Source organism: Pristiophorus japonicus, chromosome 16 (genome assembly GCF_044704955.1).
Source record: "Pristiophorus japonicus isolate sPriJap1 chromosome 16, sPriJap1.hap1, whole genome shotgun sequence".
NCBI classification, from domain to species: domain Eukaryota; kingdom Metazoa; phylum Chordata; class Chondrichthyes; family Pristiophoridae; genus Pristiophorus; species Pristiophorus japonicus.
The window spans coordinates 93,649,134-93,673,997 of record NC_091992.1 but is presented as its reverse complement, the minus strand read 5'-3'; the positions used below and the strand labels follow the sequence as shown (position 1 = coordinate 93,673,997).

The following is a 24,864-nucleotide window of genomic DNA, read 5'->3' as shown; positions in this document are numbered from 1 at the left end:
TGGTTATAGTTACACAGAAAAGCTTGATTTTTTTTTTCCTCAATGGAATTAGAGGGATCTAATAGAGGTTTACAATATTGTGAAAGGTTTTTGTACAAGATTGCATCTGCTGGTTGGTAAATTGGTGACAAAACAGCATAAACTAGAAAGATGAAGGGGAAAGCACACAGAGTATATAAATATGGAACGCTTTACCACGTGCCCATTACAACAATTAAAGACTTGCATTTATATAGCGCCTTTTATAACCACCAGACATCTCAAAGTGCTTTGCAGCCAATGAACTACTTTTGGAGTGGAGTTACTGTTGTAATGTGGGAAACGATAACATAATTTAAAACTGAATTGGATAAGTATTTGAAAAGGAACAATTTAAATGAAAAAGCACAGGAAATAAGAGTCGATAGCTCCGGCTGAAGGGTTTGCACGAACCTCCTTCTGTCTTATAATTTCTATGATTCAACCTTATGCGAGACATCTGTCCAGGGCAATTCACCCCCAATTTTTTTGTGCCCATGTTCTCCCCTCATTTCCTGTAGATGTTGATTCCTGCAAAGGAAGAGTTCCACAGATGCTAGTTTTACTCACTCAAATAGCTGTTCTTTAGAAAGGGGGAGCTACCTCAGCATCTGGTTAAAATCTGTTACATCTCTAACTTTTTCCAGTTCTGACGAAGGGTCACGGACCTGAAACGTTAACTCTGTTTCTATCTCCACAGAGCATTTTCTGTTTTTATTTCAGATTCCAGCATCTGCAGTATTTTTCTATTGTACTGCCTTTATCAATTGGTTTTCAATTCATTATCCTCCTTCCTGCTTCAGAAGTATCTGCCATCTGCCTGTCTTCCTGTCTATGGGATAGTCATGATGCAGATATGTGTACATAATCACAGCCAGCACATTTTCAAACAGAAACAGGATTAGTTGAGTTTTATAATAATGAGTTTGCTTTTTGCTATTATTTTGCAGGATTACAAAAATTCCTTGTACTGGTTCAGTTTATTGTAAAATTTACATTAGGTGACAGTGAATATAATGATGTTTGACTCGGCGAGCATGACAGATCAAAGTGCTGATGGGCTCTGCAGTCTGCAGTTTTTTTATTCTGGTTATGAAACACCACTCTTCATAACAAAGGTTTTATTAATTCATTGGTCTTACGATTTAGGAAGCTTTTTTGGTGACTAAATAAATGTGTTAATCAGTTGTGGATTCAAGAATTAGTTACACAAAATAAAACTGGTATTCATTGAGTGGCACCAATCATTCTGAATATTTTCAAGTAATTAGTGGATCTTCTGGGTTGCCCACAGATAGACAGGATAAACTTCCCTCAGAGTGTATTAGTGATGCTATAGGTATGGGAATGCACAGCTTCTGTATCTTATGAAATTCTACTTAGAAGTGTGCAGTTGCAGCCATGATGTGGTGGGTAGCTTTACAATTGGAAAATCCGATTGAGACTCACTCAGAGATATATCAGCAGGGCTTGTTGAGTAGTAGCCAGGAATAGGAACCCTAGTGAATTTTCGCCTCCTTAACCAAAAGACCAAATGTAATTCTCGGATCTACTTGGCTCAGCTCATAACTGGATAAACTCGCTCAGCCATCAAGGAACTTTCTAGATGTGTTTGTAAGTAACTGAAATATCTCGATAAAAGAAAACATTAGGTCACGAAAGAAACAGAAAAGGCAACAGTAACTTAAAAGGGCCGTCACATTTAAATTTGTGAGGAAATGTTTTTGCCCTCTTCTGGATAAATCTTGTGGATAAATCTTGTATTGCTTGCATTTAATGTCATCTTAATGCATACATCTTTCCTTTCCCAAAAATATGTCAATCTGTCTTTAAACCCAGTGAAACTGCAGCTGAGCAAGTCAGGAACTTCAGGAGAGGAGGGGGAAAAAAACTAACTTTATTCCATAGAAATTGACAGCAGAGAAGCAAATAATATCCATCTTCTATTGTGACTATGGGAAATGTTTATTTGCACATTATTTCTGCATCTCTTCAGAAATATGACCTATACTGTATTACTTGTAGAGCAGGGTACACAAATAAAAGCCATAGGATTAAATTCATTTTTATGGACCTACATTTTACATTCATTTACAAACATACTAAAACAATGGGCAGGAAAAGACCAGCTGGTTCATCAAGCCTGCCCCACACTTGTGATGCCTGGAGCATCATGACTGAACATGGACTTTAATTTCACACATTCCATTTACTTGCACACTCCAGTCTTCACCATGCCTTAATTAACAGGAAGTGTTACGCACAGATCTGAGAAATAGATTTCTGTTGCTGAAAAAATATACCTACCAATTTTACCAAGATGGTTGTTGCCAGTACAACAGAAATGAAACACACTGAAACAATCATAACAAGGTTTATGTTTTCAATGAGACACGCAAACCTTTTTGAAGAATATATATATTTAAGTACAGAAAGAGGCAATTTTGGCCCATTGTCCTGATTTTTTTTCCCTCATGCCTTTTAATTTTTTTATATATCCTTCTTTAATGTTGTGTATAATCAGCTTCAATAGCCACTTGTGGTAATGTATTCCATATTTTAAAAACCTTTTGTACAAAGCAACTTTTTTCTAACTTGCCCCTTGACCTTGTACTATTCTTAGTGTTCAAATGCACGCTTTAAAAAATATTTAGGCTAATTATTGTATTTACTGAGAGTACACAGTTGTGCATGCTGGTTCTGCTCCCCACATTCTCAGTCTAAAACACCCCACTATAGGACACTCTTTCCCTCCCTCTTTGGTGTCACCATTCAAACATCACAACCTAGTTGTAGAAGACGACGGCTATTTGACCTCGGGTTATCAACTCTCCAGGATTGCCCCGCAGTCTCCAGGAATTGTAAATTAATCGCCTGGATACTGCTTCAAACATCCCACAATAAAACTCAGGGCCATTGAAAATAATGTTCTTTTTTTCATTTTCTTTGAACTCTTTCATTTATTCATTATAGAAATATTGGAGATGCAGGGTCTGTTTGACTATGCAGGGTCACTGGAGATGGGGGGGGTGTGATGGAACCTCCAAGAACACACCCAACCAGAATTGGCAATCCTAATTTTGCCCCATCTAAATTTATCCACCCTGAAAACCCCTTTCAGTACTTCCTCCGCTATAAAATATTTTTTTTTTCCCCAATACTTCCAGGGCTTTCTCCCTCCTATCTGGAAGCTTATTCCATACACTGATCATTCCCTGTGTGAAGGTCTGGATATCAATCCTAAATTTGCTTTTACTTGTTTTGAACCTGTGCCACTTTATCTTACTGCCATAATTTAAAGTAATATTCAAACTTTCCCTTCCCCCTAATTATCTCGTACACCTCTACCACTTTTCTGGGCTAAAAAGCCCAAGTCTCTCCTGCCCTTCCTCATAATTCAGACTTTTTGACAGGAGGCATTAGCTGTAATTAGTGTCACGGTTCTTTGCACTACCTGCAGCACTTGAATGTCTCAAACAGGCCCTCCCTCCCCATTATAGTATTAGTATTAGGCAGTCCCTCATATGGAGGATGACCCGCTTCCACACCAAAAAGGGATGAATTCACAGGTATTTCAATGTGGGACCGGACATTCCAGGTCCCGAACTACATATTAAAGGGTGGAAGATGTCTGTGCGTGGATTCTGTTAACGTGGGGTGGCCATTGCACACCAGCCACCACACAGGCTTGACAGAGCTAGGTCTTGATCGAGTGGCAAGGATTAACCAAGCTCTGCTGCACGGACCTACCGTCCATAGCTCACAATGTGGGCTGGCTCGTGCTGCCCCTGGGCCCCGATCTCTCACCGCTCCTCCGCCCCATTGCACACACCATGGCAACATTCATACAAACCATAAAGGAAATGCATTAACCTGGCTTTTGTGATTGACTTTGACAAATACTCTTCCTGAATCCGTCTCATAACTCTGCCCTTGGCTAATACACCCGCCCCCTGCGTATCCCAGCGCTCTCAGACCAGAAGTGTTCAGCTCCCTTTTCAGAACGTTCTCCATCTTCGCTCGCCTGCCAGACCACCGGGGACTTCGACAACAGACTGTTCGTAGGCCGCCTGACGCTAATTTAAACAAAATACATTATTAATGCGATAAGAAATATTAACATTCCTGTATTGAAAAACGTGGATGGTTAATTTTCTGGAGGTTTTAATTGAAGAAAAACAAAAACAGGCGCGATTTCAGACCCTACGCACTTGCACAGCCCAGCGCGAGCAGAACGGCTTCTGGAAACTACCGTTCCCACAATCCACCGCGGCACAGAGAGGCCCGAGGACCCGAGCGAGCGAGAATGGTTGTCAACAACAGAGCCGAGGGGCGGGGCTGGGTGGATGTGATTGATAGGTAACCGGTCCAATCAACGAACGGAAAGACGAGCAGTGGGGGACCGCCTACCTCGGACGGTGACCAATGAGGGACGGCGGGCGGCCGGCTCAAAGACGGCAAAGGGAGGTTGGAGCGTCCGAGGAGAGAGTGACGGAGGATTGGTCTCCAATAAGGGCTTTTGAAGTGGAATTGGAGCCGTCAGAAAGATTGGGGTGGGGAAAGGGAAAGAACATGTACGACAGTTCGAAATAGAGATTTAAAAAAATAAAAGGGTTGAGGCAGGGGTGAGCACGAGAGGTTTTTTTGAGGCATCGGACGGTGAATGGTTGAGGCGCGAGCTCCCGGAGAGGAATCTTCTCGAGAAAGTGAATGGTGGGCGAGCTGAAACTTGTTTCATGAATTTTTACTTGATCAACGAAAGGAACTGTCGCCAGTCCGCTCCGGTATGGAGCGTAGCCCGTGAGGGGATGAGCAGCAAAGGCAGCCCGGTGAAGGCTTACGACTTTCTGCTGAAATTCCTGCTGGTGGGTGACAGCGACGTGGGAAAAGGAGAGATCCTGGCCAGCCTGCAGGATGGAGCCAGCGAGTCACTGTACGGCTACAACATGGGTGAGTGAGTCAACAGTAGGCTCCCCTCAAACATCAACACACGCAGCTAAACCCAGCGCTGACAAACAGCGCGTTTGTACTTTTAGCTTGTGGACTCGCTTTAAGGAATTTCAAGTTGAACGGTCCCCCACTCATTCGTTTTACTTGAGCACCAAAAGGCGCAGTTAGTTATGCATGTAACCCATCTTTATTTTGCCCTAGATGTTTTTGATGTGTTTTCATGCTTAAGATGGATAATTAAGCAAACAAATTATGTCTGAATACATTTGAAAGGAACATGCTTAATTTCTAAAATCAAGTTATCTAATGCAAAACTTTTCTGAATCAGACACGAAATATTCCAGTGTCAGTGGATGTTGGTACCAGATCAGTGCAGTAGATTACCCCACTGGCTTAGGTATCTTGAATATTTTTATCGTGTTAAATTAAAATGAAAGGTTATCCAAGAAAAGAAAGCTTGATCTACTTTTCTTATCAATTATACAATGAAGCTATTTACATGCAAAGTGTTACAGTTGTGTAATTGTGGTGTAAGAACTCTCAGGGTAGATTTCCAAGCTCCACCATTTCAATAAAAACATATATACATGTGCTTTGATTTTGTTTATTTAATGCGTTAGCTTAAACAGACTTTGTTATCTCTTTCCAAGACATTTCATTCATATCTAGTTTTTAGAAAGCAAAAATGAGAAGGAACTGCATAACAATATATATGTATAAACAACTTTTATAAATGGCATTATTGTAAGATTAAAGTGCAAGTGTGCTTTTACAAGACAATTAGTTGCAATGGGGAAACTGTTAGGCTTGCTAAAAGGTATTAATATCTAACAGTGTGATTTATTTGTATCTGTTGGATTGTAGAATCTTGGTTCTATTTATCTTGAACTGTATTTTGAAGAACATTGCTCTTATTGCAGTGTATATTTACTTAGAAAATGTGACATTTCATTGGAATGGCATTTTGATGTTTTTCAAGTGTCACACTTGTCTCAGTGGTAGCAGCACTCTTGCCTCCAAGTCAGAAAGTAATGGGTTCAAGCCTAATTAAGAGATTTGAGCACATGATCTTGGTTGACACTGATGGAGTGAGATACTGTTGGAGGTGCTATCTTTTTGATGAGCTGTTAAATTGAGAGACTGCAGGTGGATGCAGGATCCCTATGCACTAATCGGAGAGTGGTGACCTGACTCACTTTCTTTCCTCAACCAACACCAACAAATACAGATTGTCAAATCACATATCTCATTGCTGTTTGTGAGACCTTGCTGTGCATAAATTGGTTGCATTGCAACAGTGACTACACTTCAAGAGTATTTCATTGACTTTCAATCACTTTTGTACAGCCTGACCTGACAGGCATTCTATAAATGCAGGTTCTTGTATAACACTGGCTAGCTGAGGGAATGTAGAATTATTCCACTGCAATAATAATGTGATCAAAATGACATTTTTAAAAGATTTTTTAACTTCTTTTCACAATGATCTATTGATGTGAATCTAAGTCTGTGTAACTGCATTTGTTTAAATTGATTTTAATTTGGAGCAATTTCTGAGTACCAAAGATATTGTAGTGATTAACTTCCAACAATCTTACTCCTAACTGTGATTCAGAGATTAGAGGTTGATCCATTGTGAACCAGATCTAAGTAAATTTAAAATAAAAAGAATCGTGCAGATAGAATGAGGAATTATGTAGTAATCTGATCGAACATGAGTTTTTGTTGACTTTCACATTTTCACTGTTCTATTTAGCAAACAACACAGTTATACAATTGGTTGAATTTATAGTCTTCCAATTTGGCTTAAATTTTGCAATTTAAATTGTATGAACTGCAATATTGCTAGCTTTAAGTAAAACACAAAAATGCTGGAAACAACAGGTCAGCAGCATGTTAGCAAAATGTTAATTTTTTATATTTTTGCTGTTAAAACAGATTATATGTGAGGATCCAAGCTGGAGCAGCTTTTAAACAATGTTGAAGATTTAACATGTACTATTTGATGGAAAGGGGATAGGATTCACTACCTTGATAACAATATAAGAACAACATGTGCTGATACACAGTAAATTTTGCATTTTGATTGTTGTTATTGTGATGCAAGTTGGGAAATCAACTGAACTTTTATGGACTGATTAAAGTTGTCATTGAGGTATTTTAAAAATATTGGTTTTCAATATGTCTCGTCTGGGATGTGTTGGTACATATTGAATTCAGATGATGAATATGTGACTCCAGTCCCACTCTATGGCCCGGAATGTGCAGCCAGTGGGGAATGAACAGCACTTGCCATTCATTACACTTAACAGCAGCCTGCAGACTTTTCATGGGCTTTTGAGCATCAACTTGTGGTCATTGGGAGTCTGATATAGTGTGGTGTCCTGCACAGGGGATCTGGGACTTGTATGAACAGGGCAAGCAACAGCATGTCTCTATAGCCAAACTGATTGAATAATTCTCACTGAGGCATGCAGAGTCTAAACCAGGAAGTGTAAGTTAGAATATTTAATTCAAGGTAGTTATTTACAGAAAGCAAAATAAAGAAAGGGAATGAAAGATGGGATTAAGGGAGCGAGAGATAAGAGACAGAATTTTTTTAAGTTTTTGATTTAAAAAATTTTTTAAATCTCCAACAATAATCGAAATCTGAAGGAATGCGACTCAACACTTGTAAAAGTAAAATTTCAGTACCAGAGGTTGTTTGGCAATAATAAAACAGATCACATTAAAAATTTACTTCCACTTGATTGGACAAACCCTAACTTTTTCTGGCGTTTCTAGTGGGTATCTATCACATAAGTGCAGTAACTTCATGCCGTTTCATGTATTTCAATGCCGAATCTCTTGGCGAGATCCCCGCGTAGTGAAGCTTGTGGAGGAACAAGGCAAATTGGACAGTAACTTCCCGATTTCTGTGTTTAACTGCGCATGTGCAGATGCTGGAAGTTACTGTCTGATTTACTGCAACATCTGGGTAAATATGGTTGACTCTTTGGGGCAACTCTGGATCGGAAATAAATGTTGCCTTGCCAGTGTTGCCCATAGCCCATGATACTCCATGATTTGTTTAGTGTTACCAAACATCAAGTATTTAAAGCAATTTGTTTTGATAGAAAATATTTTCTACTGTAAAATGTTATTTTTATAACAATTAATGATACAGTGCCATGGACATTTACTGCAATGCATTTTGCTGAACCCGCAAATATCATTGGTTCATGTCTTTGTGGTCGCTCATTCAAGATCTGTTTCTGATACTCAAGTCATTAAGAAATAGGCTACTTGATGTTGATGCTGAGGTATAACAAATCCTCTCTCAGGCTGGGAGCTAATACAGAAAAACATTTTTCCTGTTGATTGTCAAGTAACAGATATTGGGAGCAGTTTGCAGCTGGCTTGTTTTTCCTGGCCCAGCTTCTGGATCTTTAATGGAGGAAAGTACATGTACCAAGAAAAAGTCACATTTATTTATATGGCAAAAAAACTTTAGTGTCACTGCCTTTGTTTAGAGTAATGGAAGATAAATGTACTTCATCTAATATTGTGTGATGCTCTTAATTCATTACCTCAAATTTATTTCCAGCACTACCATTGCCAGTGACGGACCTTTTACTTCACTCGAGCGTTAACTGTAATTACTTCACTCTAGCGCTAACTGGAAATACTACCTCGAGCTACAACCACTATTCGAAGGGCAAATTCTTTAATTGCATTGTTGGGTAATTTTCACAGTTGAAGTGGACATGAAATGAAAATTTCACTTACCTACCGATTAACAGTTTATATAAAATCAATTCTAGTGACTATACTGAAAAGGCATATCATCGCTTCCAAAATAGAATACTAGAAATTTACAGCATGGAAGGAGGCCATTTCAGCCCATCATGTCCGCGCCGGCCAACAAATCTATCCAGCCTAATCCCACTTTCCGGCTTTTATTCCATAGTCCTGTCCATACAGCACTTGAAGTGCACATCCAAATACTTTTAAATGTGGTGAGGGTTTCTGTCTCTACCACCCTTTCAGGCAGAGAGTTCAGACCCTCACCACACTCTGGGGAAGAAATTTCCCCTCCAATCCCCTTCTACCAATTACTTTAAATCTATGCCTCCTGGTTGTTGACCCCTCTACTAAGGGAAATAGGTCAGTCCTATCCACTATATCTAGGCCCCTCATATGTGAGGAATTACAGTAATACACAATTGCAATATTTGATATTGTGCTACACGTTGAAATATCTTGATTTATACTGATACATGTAGATTTTGGGTTTGCGTATGTTTAAGTTTTACTATTATGATATTGATCAATAAGTAATGAAAATTTTTTAGCAAACAGCAACTTTATTTTTTTTGCTATAAATGAGAATAGAGAAAATATACAATAGTATAGTACCTGTAACATATTATTTAATCATCCAAATGGAAATACTTTTGAGATCATAATTAATTGAAATGGTGTCATTTAACATTTGGCAATAAAATACCAGTTTTGTTTGTTACAAATTCCACAGTAACTGCTCATATCACCAGATCTGTGTTTTTTTAATGTGCATTAAGCCTTTGGGGACTGCAGAAGTACCTCTGTACCCAAACACTAATAACTAAAAATAAATAAATCACAGTTGAGGTTTAATAAAGTTTCCTTTTTTACTTTGCTGCAAACTCTGACCTCTTAAGTGGTACCGCATGTTGTTTTTCTTCAGATTTTGGTTGCTGCAGCTTCCAGTTTACTTGTCAAACAGTGACATAATATAAAGTGAAATTGACAGGATTTTAGTTCAATACGATGTTCTTATTCCAGAGAACCATTCAAGGTGAAGCATTTTGCAATAAAATCTCATGTATAAAATGTTCATTTATTTGTAGCTACTGTCAAATGCAGTTTTGATTGTAATTGCCAATTTAGCTGAAGTTTTTTTCTAACTAGCGATAATAAAATAAATTGGAACCGAGAGAAAAATTAGCTTTTTGATAACTGAATAGTACAAAGTGGATGCCAGGTGTTTTTCCAGAGGAATAGAGAATGGATCACCTCGGAAGTTCTTCTGTGCTTCACAGTGGTCACTTATAGACCAGAATTGACAGAGCCTGTGAATAAGAATGGCAGCTGGATACTAGAAAGAAAAGTTTATTTAAATAGTATTTTTTTTTCCTTGGAGCAATTTGGCGTTCAAGTGATTGAGCACTTGACTGAATCAGGGGTTTGATTTTTGGGGACCCCTTGTAGCTTTTATATATTTGTTTTTAATTACATTTTGATGTCACTGCTAGGTGAATTGATGAGGACATTTTTTTAAACTAATCTGGGGGGGAAATAACTCCCAATTGTGCAGCTGATGCCACCAGTTGCATTAGATTTATTTTTAGTTGATCATGATGAAGCATCATTGTTCTTCAATGAATCATATTATTCATTGTGTTTTCAAAATCGTGTAGAACATGTATTCAAAAATATATGCTCTTGCATAAAGGCAGACAATTTGACCTGGTGATTCAATGTATAAGTCATCAAAGGAAAAGGAGTAATGTTTCCTGAAGGGGATATTTGAATTTAAATATTTTATATTTGGGTTCGAACAATCTGCAATTCACAAAGCATTGCTGCGTTATGTAGCATCAGTAGCCAAGATTGGGGTTTCCAAAACAAGTTAAATATTTTGTTACTTCTGTTATCATCATCATCATAGGCAGTCCCTTGGAGTTGAGGAAGTCTTCCTTCCAGTTCTGAAGTGAGTTCTTTGGTGGCTGAACAGTACAATACAAGAGCCACAGACTGTCACAGGTGGGACAGATAGTCGTTGAGGGAAGGGGTGGGTGGGACTAGTTTGCCGCACGCTCCTTCCGTTGCCTGCACTTGACCTCTTCACGCTCTCGGCGTGAGATTCGAAGAGCTCAACGCCCTCCCGGATGCACTTTCTCCACCTAGGGCGGTCTTCGGCCAGGGACTCCCAGGTGTCAGTAGTGATGTCGCACTTTCACAGGGAGGCTGTAAGGGTATCCTTGTAACGTTTCCGCTGCCCATCTTTGGCTCGTTTACCGTGAAGGAGCTCCGCATAGAGCATTTGCCTTGGGAGACATGTGTCTGGCATGCGAACCATGTGGCCTGCCCATCGAAGCTGCTTGAGTGTGGTCAGTGCGTCAATGCTGGGGATGTTAGCCTGGACGAGGACATTGATGTTGGTGCGCTTGTCCTCCCAGGGAATTTGCAGGATCTTGCAGAGAAATCGTTGGTGACATATCTTCAGTGACTTGATGTGTCTTCTGTACACCGTCCATGCCTCTGATCCATACAGGAGGGCGGTTATTACTACAGCCCTGTAGACCATGAACTTGGTGGTAGATTTGAGGGACTGGTCTTCGAACACTCTTTTGCTCAGGCGGCCGAAGGCTGCACTGGCACACTGGAGGCGGTTTTGAATCTCCGCATCAATGTCTGCTTTTGTTGACGAGGCCCTCGAGGTATGGGAAATAGTCCACGTTGTCGAGGGCTGTGCCGTAAATCTTGATGACTGGGGGGCATTGCTGTGCAGCAAGGACAGGCTGGTGGAGGACCTTTGTCTTACGGATGTTAAGGGTAAGGCCCATGCTTTCATATGCCTCGGTTATAGACAAGCCTGAAGCATTCCTCATAAACTTGAAAGTCATAATTAACTCTCTACCTAATTTAATGAATCACCTAACATTGTTCAAACATAAGACCATTTTAGTATGTTTGATACTTTTTAATGGGTGCAGGTAATTTTCTGCCTGCCTAGGCAAGCAATAGTAACATGTTCAAGTATTTGGGAGTTTTGTTTTAAATATACTGGCAAAGGGTAGTGATTACAGAGCAAGATTACTTTACAGCAAATATTTTCAGCTTATAAATGATGAAATCTTTATTTTAAATGGATTTATTATAAAAGAAAGTACAAGCCTTTATGTAAAGCTTTTTCAAAATCTTTGAATTAGAAATGCAGACAGCATGCTTGTTTCTTTGACAAATTTAAGATCAATAAATGGAATTAGTAATTAAGTGTACTCTGATGTGGAATTTCAGTTACGAAAATAGATGTTTGTTCCCACAAAGGAAGTCTTAATTTCATTGAATTGATCAATGACATTTAAAGCAGTCTTTTTAAAAAAAAATATATATATATTTACTACATAATAATCTATGAATTGACCGTAGTATACTAGGATCGATGTGTACTGTTAGGATAACTACAAAGAGTTTCAAAACGTGACCTATTAATCTGTAAGCAGTACAATATTTCAGATGCACTGAAAATGTATTGTGCTTTTGGGATATTTTGTTAGGAGGAAGCCATAAAAGTACAGATTTTTCTATTGGAAGGACCCTCGGTCTTTTCTTGTGTTGTACTTTATTTACAGCTAGTCCTGCTCTACATTTAAAGAAAGATTTGGATTTATTTCGTGCCTTTCATGACCACCGGACGTCTCAAAATGTTTTACAGTCAATGAAGTACTTTTGGAGTGTAGTCACTGCTGTGTTGTAATTAAGGCAGAGGATGTTCACTTTGAATGCATGAGTTGGCTGTCATTTAAATTCACTTGGCTCTAAAGACAGAATATTGTTAGTGCTCAGCCAGGTTTATGGATGGAACCCTTTGTGCATTTGGAAAAGAGACACTCATCTTGTAGGCCACTTACATTGATGGCAGCTGTTCTATGCCCTAGCTGAAGGAGGAAACATGGTGACCGCAGACAGTATCGTCGGATTTAAAGGAGAAGCTTGGTTATAGGTGGGAATATTTTTAATATAAATTACTCATCACTCTCTTCCCTTTGTACGATGAATATTTTCTCTCCAGTCTCGAGATAACCCAAAAAAGAAACCTTCAGTTTCCAAGATACCTTGGTGGGTTTCAACTCTACTTGCTCGGAGACTGTGCTACAGAAAGCACAAAGGTTTCAGATTCAATCACCTGTCCGTTCTCCGATGTGATGATCTTAGGGGTGTGACAATTGGCTTCAGCTCTCCGAAGTCTGCAAGAGGTAAAATTAGCTGTGGTTTCTGCTATTGATGGTTATCCAGATGACTCCAACTAAAATGGCCAGCTGTGCACTCCACATGATGATTGATTTGGACTTTGCTAACATGTCCTTCATTGTCAATTAGCATGCTGATTCTCACTGGCCACTTAGGCAAGGTAATGGCCGACTGCTGATGCATATGGAACCCTACCCCAGCATAAGCCACCAACTTGGTTTAAAAACTGGAAGAAGAGATTTGTAGATTGTCTTTTTTTCTTCTTTTTGGTGGGGTTTGGGTACTGTACTAAATATTCTCATTTGGACATGACCTTATCAGTACTCTGGTCTGGAAAGAATGCCAGTCTACTTAAATTCCAATGGAACTTTACCGAGCTAGTATCAGCTGAGCTAGATCATCAGAAAACGCCTTTTAATAAGAACCACAGATGAACAGTTTATGAAAAGGAATAGAATGGAGCTTGGCATAATTATATAGCTTATAATCAAAGCTTTCTGGTCTTGCCAGATCTGGGACGAAAACAACATCTGCAGTTTTCCAAAATCTAGGTGTCAGGCATTCTGATCTATTTTCAGCTCTGACATGGTGATGTCATTATTTATAATACTATTGTACCTTTTTGTTTCTTTGCTGTGTAACTATGACTACTCTGGTAAAATATGAGCACTGTAGTAGTTGCCTGATTGATGAGGTATAAATTGTATTAGTTGTAGCTGTATGATCTTGCAATACCACTTCTGTAAAGTGGGAAAAAGGAAACTAATAGATACAAAACGAAAATCATAATTTTTTTTAAGAGCAGCTTGGGAGATGGGGATTAGGTTGCCGGTGGTAGTATAAATTATGGCTGCAGCTTCCGTTAAACACCTTGGGGCCGAAATTCAGCAGCGCAAGAAAGCTGGCGCACCAATGATTTTTTGCTTTGTACTTACCGCACAGATCCTTGATGTGGTCAGAAGAGCCTTTTCAGTACTTTGACTCAGCCAGGCTGAGTGGCTAAATATAGGTCAGACCGGAACTCTGCCGTTGTCGATCAACGGTGGAGTAGTGGTGACGTCACTGTGCGTGTGCGTCACCACGCTCTCTCCACTCTGTTAAAGGGGAGAGTGATTCTGTCATTTGTTATCTTCGGCCCTGGGCCACTCGGGAGGGTTTTGGCCGGACCAATAGCCAGACACCCAAGAGGTGGTGCCAGGCTGCCCGTTGACGACCCGGCCGAACCCAGGGGCACTATTTTGCCGGCCGTTTGGAAAATCAGCCGACAAATTATTTCATGGCGGCCGCAGCAGTGGGCCCTCCTCTTGAAGGGCCGCCACGCTGACGGGCCGCACACAGTCTTCAGAGGGTACACTGACAGAAAAACCTGATGTGGGCACCGGATGGCGGGAATCAATTTCTGCAGCTGAATATTGGTCGCAATATTTTTACGGTGAGGGAAAGCGGCAGAGCGCATTCTGATGACGCGCTTTCAGCGATCATCAGGTTCGGATGGTATCTGGTCCAGGCCAAAAAATTCCCGACCTGCATTTGGGTCGGGTCGGCCACTGGATTCCCATGCATGGTCACCGCAAACTGACAGTGAGACCCTGGTGAAGACGAGGGGACCAAAATTCAATCTATCTGTCGCAGGTGAATCTGTCCATTACAGTATTGGTAGGAGTGACCAGCTTGTGGAGACGATGTCCCATCTTCACTCCGAGGAGACTCACCATTGTGTTGCGTGGCACTACCACCGTGCTAAATGGGATAGATTCAGAACAGATTGAGCAGCTCAAAACTGGGCAACACAAAGGAATTGTGGGCCAGCTGCAGATTGGTATTCCACTCCAATCTGTCACCTCATGGCCTGGAATAGCACTTACTCTACCATTACCATCAAACCAAGCTTCCAACCCTGGTTCAATGAAAATTCTAGCAGAGCATGCCAGGAGCAGCACCAGGAGTACCTTGAAATGAGGTACAAATATGGTGAAGCTACGATACAGGACTACATACATGCTAAACGGTGGAAGCAGCATGCTGTTGGCAGAGCTAAGTGATCCCACAACTAACAGATCAGATCAAGGCTCTGCAGTCCTGCCTCATCCAGTCAGGAATGGTGGTGGATAATTAAACAAGTAACAAGCAGAGGAGGAGGCTCCATGAACATCCCCATCATCAATGATGGCGGAACCCAGCATTTGAGTGCAGAAGACCAGGCTGAAGCATTTGCTACTATCTTCAGCCAGAACTGCCGAATGGATGATGTATATCAACCTCCTCCTGAGGCCCCCACTATCACACAAGCCAGTATTCGGGCAATTCGATTCACTCCATGTGATAAAGGGCTGAGCGCACTGGGTATCTCCGACAACAACTCGGTTGTCATGCTGCAGAACGAGCTGCGTCCCTAGCCAAGCTGTTCCAGTACAGATACAACACTGGCATCTACCCAACAAAGTGGAAAATGGCCCAGGTATGCCCTCTCCAGAAAGGCAGGACAAATCCTATCCAGCCAATTGCCGCCCCATCAGCCTACCCGCAATCATCAGCGAAGTGATGGAAGGCGTTGTCGACAATGCTATCAATCGGTACTTATTCACCAATAACCTGCTGATGCCCAGTTTGGGTTTGCCAGGATCACTCGGCTCCAGTCCTCATAGGTCCAAACATGGACAAAAAAGCTTAAACTGCCCTTGTCATCAAGGCAGCATTTGAGAGTTGTAGCATCAAGGAGCCCTAGTAAAATTGAAGTCAGGGGGTAAACACTGTTGGCTGGAGTCATACCTAGCACTCGGGAAGATGGTTGTTGTTGGAGGCCCATCATCTCTGCCCCAGGACATCACTGCAGGAATTATAATTGTGCTTGTGTGGTCACTGGAAGTTGCTGTCCAATTTACATAAACAGTGAGCGTTGATAGCCTCACTGTTATTTTTTCATGAAATCTGGAACATATTGTTCATTTATATTACATTTATTAGGCAAGGCAGAAAGATTTCTCAAAGGCAGACCACCACAAAAATGTCCCTTGTTCCCTCCACCGGGGCAAGTGTAAACTGCCACTGCTGGTCTGCCAATTTGATTGGTACATGGTGCTGAAATTATGTCAATGCCAGTATGAATTCTGCACCACGTTGCCACAATAATGTCTGCGTTACTTTTTAAAAAAAAAATCATGCTAAATTAATTCATCCACAGGATGTGGGTATCGCCGGCAAGGTCAACATTCATTGCCCTTGAGAAGGTGGTGGTGAGCCTCTTTATTGAACCATGTGATGAAGGTACTTCTACAGTGCTATTAGGGAGTTCCAGGATTTTGGACCAGCATCAATGAAGGAATGGTGATATTCTTCCAAGTCAGGAGGCAAGTTGGAGGCAAACTTAGAGGCATTGGTGTTCCCATGCATTTGGTGTCCTTGTCCTAGTAGGTGTTGAGGTCGCGAGTTTGGGAGGTGCTGTCAAAGAAGCCTTGGTGAGTTGCTGCAGTGCATTCTGGTACACACTACAGCCACGGTGTGTCGGTGGTAGAGGGACTGAATATTTAAGGAGGTGGATGGGGTACCAATCAAGTGGGCTGCATTGTCCTGGATGATCTGCTTGTGTTGTTGGAGCTACACTGATCCAGGCAAATGGAGAGTATGCTATCGCACACCTGACTTGCATCTTGTAGATGGGAGAAAGTGTTTGTGGAGTCAGGTGAGTCACAAAATACGCAGCCTCTGACCTGCTCTTGTAGCCACAGTATTTATGTGACTGACCAGAAACTTCACTGCACCAATGGTTACTTCCAGGATGCTGATGGTGGGGGATTTGATATGTAAGTGCCATTGAATGTCAAGGGGTGGTTAAACTCTCTCTCTTGTTGGAGATAGCCATTGCCTGGCACTTATTTGATGCGAATGTTACTCGTCACCAATGTTCCCCATTAGTGTGCGGCCACGCAGCTCTGTGTAGGTCCTGCCCAGCCGGTGAGCCAGCTTATGAATGGAAACATTGCACATGCGGGTCATTTTTAAAGGGAACATTGCCTATTGCTCTTCAGCCCAAGCCTGGATGTTGTCCAGGTCTTGCTGCATGTGGGCATGACTGCTTCAGTATCTAAAGAATTGAAATTGCACAGTGTTAAGTTCCATCATCAGTGAACATCCTCACTTCTGACCTTATGGTGGAGGGAAGGGCTTTGATGAAGCAGCTGAAGATGGTTGGGCCCAGGACACTGCCCTGAGGACACAGAAATCAGGAAGTTGCTGTCCTGAGTTGCCCTGCTCCCTCAGAAGCTTTGTATATAAGATTAGGGCTCATGGGATTGGGGTTAATATATTAGCATGAATTGAGGATTGGTTAACAGACAGGAAAGAGAGCGGAATAAACGTGTCCTTTTCAGGATAGCAGGGTGTAACGAGTTGAGTGTTGCAAGGATCAGTGCTTGGGCCTCAGCTATTTACAATCTATATCAGAATGATATAGGTGATGAGACCGAGTGCAATGTATACAAGTTTGCTGATCATACAAAGCAAGGTGTGACAATAAGCTGTGAGGAGGCTAAGGAATATAGAAGTGATTGGGCAAGAAGGTGATGGATGATATGGGGAAGTGTGAAATTATCAACTTTGGTCAGAAGATTGGAAAAGCGGATTATTTTTTATAAGGAGAGACTAGTAAATCTTGGTGTTAAGAGGGATTTAGGGATCCTTGTACACTAATCACAATGTTAAGGTGCAGGTACAGCAAGCAATTAGGAAGGCAACTGGTATGTTAGCCTTTATTGCAAGGAGGTTGGAATACAAGAGTGAGGAAGTCTTGCTGCAATTATATAGGGCTTTGGTGAGACCACACCTGGAGTATTGTGTACAGTTTTGGTCTCCTAAGGAAGGTTATACTTTCCTTCGAGGGGTGCAACAAAGATCCATTAGATAGATTCCTGGGATGAGGGCTGTCCTATAAGGAGAGATTGAGTGGAATGGGCCTTTATTCTCTGGCGTTTCGAAGATTGAGATGTACTCTTATTGAAATGTATAAAATGCTTGGAGGGGTAGATGCTAAAAGGCAGTTTCCCCTGGCTGAAGAGTCTAGAACTAGGAATCATAGTCTCAGGATAAGGGGTTACCATTTGGGACTGAAATGAGGAGAAATTTCTTCACTCCCGAGAGTTGTGACTCTTTGGGATTTTCTGCAAAGAGGGTGTGGATGCTCAGTCGCTAAGCATATTCAAGACTCAGATCGATAGATTTTAGGAATTCGAGGGGCGGGGGTAAAATGGAATTGAGATAGAAGTTGAGTAATATTGAATGACTGAGCAGGCTCAATAGGCTGTATGGCCTACTCCAGCTTATGTTCTTGTGTTCTTGTTGAGGTGTCTCACCGAGAAACGCAGCATGGGAACATATGGAAGGGCGTGAAGTTGTGGTACTTGCGTAATAGATACCCACTGAACTCGACAGAAAAACTCAGGTGTAAATGACTCTTTAATGGCATGATGAGTCTAATTGCTGCCAAACAACCTCACTGGCACTGAAAATTAACTGTTGCAAGTGTGATGTCGCGTTCCTTCAGATTTTAATTATTGGAATTTAATTTTTTTTAATTTTTTTTGTTCTGTCTCCCCTCTCTCTCTGTCTAATCCCATCTTTCTTTCCCTCACTTTATATAGCTTTCTGTACATGATTTGGCATTGAATTAAATATTCTAACTTGCACTTCCTGGTTAAGTCTCTGCGTGCCTCAATAAGGATTATTCATTCTGATTGGTTTATGGTGATACACAGGTCCCAGATTCCCTGTAGAGGGAACAATGCCAAAATGGTGTTCTAATCACAGCAAGTTCCAGTGCAAATGTCCATGTGTAAGTGTAATGAATGCTGTTCATTTGCCGCTGAGAGCAAAATATGGGCCTATATGTTGGTAGAACCTGGTGAAGTGGACCAGGTGCAATAACCATCTAAAATTTGATCCTCATTTATGCTTGTTCACATATCTAGTGTCTTTCCAAGTTTCAGAAGAAATCTGAGCACTCCAGACTAGTTTAAGTATAACTTGTGATGAACATTAAATTGCTTATTGTGTTTCATCCACACTGACTCCCTTTCTGTAACAAGAGCATGATTCCTTTTGAAGACTCAGTTGTCGTCATTTCTAGTTCTTATCATCAATCACCATGTTTAAAGGAACCATCACTTCTAATTTTTTTTATTTATATAATTTCATTCTAAGAATGATTTTTGTAACTGCATCTTTGGAAAACTGGTTCAGAAAAAGGGAATGCCGAGCGCAATCAGAGTTGAAATTACATGTACAATTAACACTGAAATACCAAGATTAATGGCAATAACCCCTGATGATGATTTTTGCTATAGAAACATAGAAAATTGACCTGCTCTTGCACCTTTCAGCCCTTCGAGCCTGCACCTCCATTCAATATCATGGCTGATCATCACCTCAGCACCCCTTTCCTGCTTTCTCTCCCTTGATCCCTTTAGCCATATCTAACTCCCTCTTCAATATATCCAACGAACTGGCATCAACAACTCGCTGCGGTAGAGAATTCCACAGGTTCACAATTCTCTGAGTGAAGAAGTTTCTCCTCATCTCGGTCCTAAATGGCTTACCCCTTATCCTTAGACTGTGACCCCTAGTTCTGGACTTTCCCAACATCAGGAGCATTTGTCCTGGATCTAACCTGTCCAGTCCTGTCAGTATTTTATATGTTTCGATGAGATCCCCTCTCATTCTTCTAAACTCCAGTGAATACAGGCCCAGTTGATCCAGTCTCTCCTCATATGTCAGTCCTGCAATCCCGGGAATCAGTCGAGTGAACCTTCGCTGCGCTCCCTCAATAGCAAGAATGTCCTTCAGATTAGGAGACCAGTACAACTGCAGTGAGATCTCCCTGCTCCTATACTCAAATCCCCTAGCTATGAAGGCTAACATGCCATTTGCCGCCTTCACCGCCTGCTGTACCTGCATGCCAACTTTCAATGACTGATGTACCATGACATCCAGGTCTCGTTGCACCTCCCCTTTTCCTAATCTGCCGCCGTTCAGATAATAATCTGTCCTCGTGTTTTTGCCACCAAAGTGGATAACCTTACATTTATCCACATTATACTGCATCTGCCATGCATTTGTCCACTCACCTAACCAAGCTATCCTGCAGCCTCTTGGCATCCTCCTTGCAGCTCACACCGCCAGCCAGCTTAGTGTCATCTGCAAACTTGGAGATATTACACTCAATTCCTTCATCTAAATCATTGATGTATATTGTAAGTAGCTGGGGTCCCAGCACTGAACTCTGCAGCACCCCACTAGTCACTGCCTCCCATTCTGAAAAGGACCCGTTTATCCCGACCCTCTGCTTCCTGTCTGCCAACCAGTTCTCTAGCCACGTCAGTACATTACCCCCAATACCATGTGCTTTAATTTTGCACGCCAATCTCTTTTTTTTTTTGTGTGGGACCTTGTCAAAAGCCTTTTTGAAAGTCCAAATGCACCACATCCACTGGTTTTCCCTTGTCCACTCTACTAGTTACATCCTCAAGAAATTCCAGAAGATTTGTCAAGCATGATTTCCCTTTCATAAATCCATGCTGACTTGGACTGATCCTGTCACTGCTTTCCAAATGCTCTGCTATTTCATCTTTAATAATTGATTCCAACATTTTCCCCACTTCTGATGTCAGGCTAACCGGTCTATAATTCACCATTTTCTTTCCCTTTTTTAAAAAAAAGTGGTGTTACATTAGCTCCCCTCCAGTCCATAGGAACTGATCCAGAGTCGATAGACTATTGGAAAATGATCACCAATGCATCCACTATTTCTAGGGCCACTTCCTTAAGTACTCTGGGATGCAGACTATCAGGCCCTGGGGATTTATCGGCCTTCAATCCCATCAATTTCCATAACACAATTTCCTGAATAATAAGGATTTTCTTCAGTTCCTCCTTCTCACTAGACCCTCTGTCCCCTAGTATTTCCGGAAGGTTATTTGTGTCTTCCTTCGTGAAGACAGAACCAAAGTATTTGTTCAATTGGCTCCAATTACTCATCCACGTCATGACCCCATCATTAGATCATTAGTGCTTAATTATAAGCAAATAAGTGCAACTGGATTAGTCAGATATAGGCAACCAAAATATTTTTTATTACTTGGGTAAGTTTAATTGTTTTAATTGTATTGATGACATTGAGTGTAAATGGTTTTGATATTTCCTATTGTACATATACATTTCATAGATTTAATTTAATACATTAAATTCTCAAGCACATTTTCTATGATCTGCATCCTATTTAACATGAGCAACACAAGACATCTGTTAATATCTATGTATAATATACAAACAATACTGCTGTGTGCATCTACTGGCTGTCACACATTTTGTTTGGCTCAAATAATCTCAAGCTACACAATAATCACATACTACCCAGAACAATAATCACAAACTACATAGGACTCTAACTGATTACTCTTAAAACTATCAATTGAACACAGTAGGCCCATCCAATCACGAAGAAAATAAATAATCAAAATCCTATCTGCCACAACAATTTAGAAATGCGATAAGTGAAAATTTCTCAATCAAATTGCTACGCCACCACAAGTTGGATGAGTGGTATGGGAGAATGTATAGCTGTGTATGGCGACCTCAGCAAAGGACAAGTCACCATCTTTGAATCCAGCTTTAATAAGGTTCAGGAAGCCCATGGACTCTTCTAAGATAAGGTTGTGGATGAAAGCCTTATTGGTGAGGGAGTAATTTTAAGGGCAATGGAGTGGGTGGGCAGTAGGGGCAGCAGAAGTGGTCAGAGTGGCAGATGAAGGCACTTGAGGCAAGAACAGGGAAGTGATTGAAGAGGTTTTCTCAGAGTGAGGTTGAAGAGGTTTTGTGCCAAGATAGGACAGTAAGGCAGTGCAGATTGTTGATTTGGCAGTGCTTACAGTAGAATTTAGCAGGATATCTTGAAAAAAGTAGTGGAGGGACCGGATATTGAACCCAGTAGTGGAGGCACTGATCAAGCAAACTATTCTGGATGGTGCGGAGCTTATTGAGTTGTTCTGGTTGCGCTCATCCATGCAAGTGGTGAGTAATCTATCACACTTGTGACGTGTCTTGTAGGTAATAGAGAAGCTTTGAAGGGGGGAGGAGGTGAGCTACTTGTTGCAGAGTCCCGAGCCTTTGTCCTGCTCTTGTAGCCATGGTTTCATTGTGGCTGGTCCAGTTATGTTTCAAGTGGTGTTGGGATTTCGTTTGGGTTCCAAGTGACAGACTTTGGCCTTGGCCGGTTTCACAAATGACTGAGTCATTTGTCCCAAATAACAACAATACTTTGCAGGTAATCTAGGTAAAAAGACAGGTTTCGCCTCTGCCCTGTTCCACAATGTTTGGTTAACCACTCTTGCTTAGTAGCAGCTGTCAGTATAACAGAATTAATCTTTTCACCCTTGTGTTTCAATACAGACACTGCACACAATTAAAAAGAATAACAGCCCATGATGTAAGGTTACACTGGTAACCTCAGGATTGTTAATGATGGGGGACTCTGACGATGGTGGCGCTGAAGGCCAGAGGGAGACAGTTGGACTTTCTCTTGTTCGAGTTAGCCATTACCTGGCACTTAGCTGGTGTGAGTGCTACCTTGCTGGATTTCTCCCAAGCCTTGTGACTGGAGCTGAACACTGAAATTACAGTGAACTGCTCTAATCCTGGCCAGGAAGGGATGGTCATTGAAACTGCTGAAGATTGTTGGGCCAAGCATGCTTCCCTGGGAACTCTTGCAGTAGTGATTTGGGGCTGTCTCTGCCACTCTTAAACCACTTACAAGGCAGTATACCAAAGTAGAATGAAGACATCTGCAAACAGATCACTTGGCTCTCTTGTTGACTAAAGAATGGTGTGTAATACATGGAAATCTAGAAGAGATGATTTTATTTTTTAATCTGGAATTGCTGTCATAGAAACTAGATCATTTTTCTCTTTGATAAATTGTGTGTTATCTTTGTAATTTGTCAGTATTGCAATTTATAGCTTTGGTGTTGCAAACTTGGCCTCTTTGTAAATGTGTTATTTAACCATATGAATGATCTTGGATTAGTTTTCATTTAAAAAAAATAATGGTTGTGTATTATCTGGAAATTACCCTTTTTTAAAGTGGTCTGTTACTGTGTATAATTTGAGAAGATTAATATGTAATGCATGCTTGTCTTGCTGTAATTCTTTTCCAGATTGATCTGTGTTTTATGATTTATGGAAGTTTTTGTTGGCACATTCACTTGCTTTTCTAAAATAAGTCAAGTTTTGAAACAACTTTACTGATATTTGTTGGTTAAATTTTGTTTTTTTCTCTTCTCGTCTTTGCTCCTTCCCCCCCTCCCCCCCGACCATTCTTAAGTAGCTTAAGGAAATGGGTTGCCCTATCATTTATTTCCTGGAAGAAGCCTTCAGTTACTAGAAGGGATGTTAATGCTTGTCTCTGTGTTTGCAGTGTCCTGCAATTTTGTCAAGCTCTATGTAGAGTATGACAGAAACTCTCCGTACCGGTTAAACCTCTCTAATCTGGCACCCTCTGGACCTGACCGGTGCCGGACAAGAGAATTTGCCGGATCACGGGAGGTCACGCCAACCCCCAGACTTACCAGGTACTGCTGACCTGGGGCTGGCTATTCCTCATCTCCCCGCCACCTCTGGTGCTCTGAAATCACTGCAATGTGGCTAATGCAATCATCGGGTCGATCTAATTTATATTAAAATAATCCAGCAAGACAAGCATGCATTACATATTAATCTACTCTCGAAGGATTTTACTGTTTGCTGTTTCAATATAATTGAATTTACATCTGCTGTCAGGGGCCAGTTATTGTTAATCAAGAGACATCAACCAATCACCATCGAATGCATTCATTTTCTCCTCATCTGAGACAATTATATCTCAACAGTTTTGCGGTGATATTCCAGTCAATTAATCATGATCCCTCAGAGCATCAGCATTTGTTTCCAAAAGACCAGGATTAAAATTAGTCACATTTTAACTTTTTGACTAAATCAAATGAGATGTCCCTGTTTGACTCCGGCTATTTCACTTAAAACTGAAGTTATTTAACATTCATCAGATTAAAACAAATTAAGATTGGTGGTCACGTCATTGCATTGCTGAAATTGGCAAGTCCGTCGATGGAAAGGAGAAATGACAAGATGTGGCCTAAAGTTACTGAGGCAAAATCGTGCTGTTGCTATCTGAGTCTGACTTCTGCGTAATGTAAAATCAATCCACATGTACCTTTTTTTTACTGCGCAACGACCCGACCACGTTCTGTGCAAGTGCTGCGCAGAAGCCTACTGCGCAGCCTTTCGGGCCGGGCTTCGGCGCCTCGATCGGCCGCCGCGCTCCTTGCTCCCTCTCTGACCCGGACGGCGGGGAGGGAGGGAGTGGTCGGCCCCAGGACACAGCGCGCTGACCCGCAGGGAGAAGAGGAGGAGCAACAGCCATCCCCAGGGCACAAAGCGGATCGTGACCCCGTCATGAATGATGCCAGACCAGGGAGGTTGCTGAGAGTTCCAGACTCTCGGTTCAAGCTGTACTGTAATTTTGCTTTCAGATTCTGACAAGTAATATTATACACTGGTAAAGAAATGGTGGGGAGAGGGGGCACGGAGCAGCTCAATTATCTGGTTCCATGGACTTTTGAATCTCTCGGGGATGAGTGCTAGGTGAATTCTGAAAATATATGTAGATTTTTGTATTAACATTGTGTGAACATATTAACAATTCTGATACAGAATTGGAGGACAGTATTACTGATGACACCACTGGTTATTACACAGTACATATAAATTTCCTTAGTTAAGACCAAACTGCATTTAGTATACTATGTTTTAAGGTTCAAGTTAAACTGTTGTGTGAAAGGTTCTTTAATACATGGGCTG

At 41.2% G+C, this 24,864-nt stretch overlaps 2 protein-coding genes across 4 annotated transcripts in view; one reads left to right on the top strand and one right to left on the bottom strand.

Annotated features, from left to right (window-relative positions):
* fn3krp (fructosamine 3 kinase related protein) overlaps positions 1–4,135 on the bottom strand; it is a 28,840-nt gene extending 24,705 nt beyond the window's left edge. The window contains exon 1 of one of the 2 annotated variants that reach the window (XM_070858170.1): positions 3,892–4,135. In XM_070858170.1, the coding sequence (XP_070714271.1) occupies positions 3,892–4,032 (141 nt within the window). In that variant the 5' untranslated portion in view covers positions 4,033–4,135. Of the gene's footprint in view, positions 1–432; positions 519–3,891 lie in introns of those variants that run through there. The other variant, XM_070858171.1, reaches the window with a different exon arrangement.
* A 351-nt stretch (positions 4,136–4,486) lies between these two features.
* Positions 4,487–24,864, top strand: part of LOC139226659 (ras-related protein Rab-40B) — a 94,861-nt gene continuing 74,483 nt past the window's right edge. For both annotated transcript variants that reach the window (XM_070857567.1, XM_070857566.1), the window contains exon 1: positions 4,487–4,968. In XM_070857567.1, the coding sequence (XP_070713668.1) occupies positions 4,755–4,968 (214 nt within the window). In that variant the 5' untranslated portion in view covers positions 4,487–4,754. The remainder of the gene's footprint in view (positions 4,969–24,864) is intronic.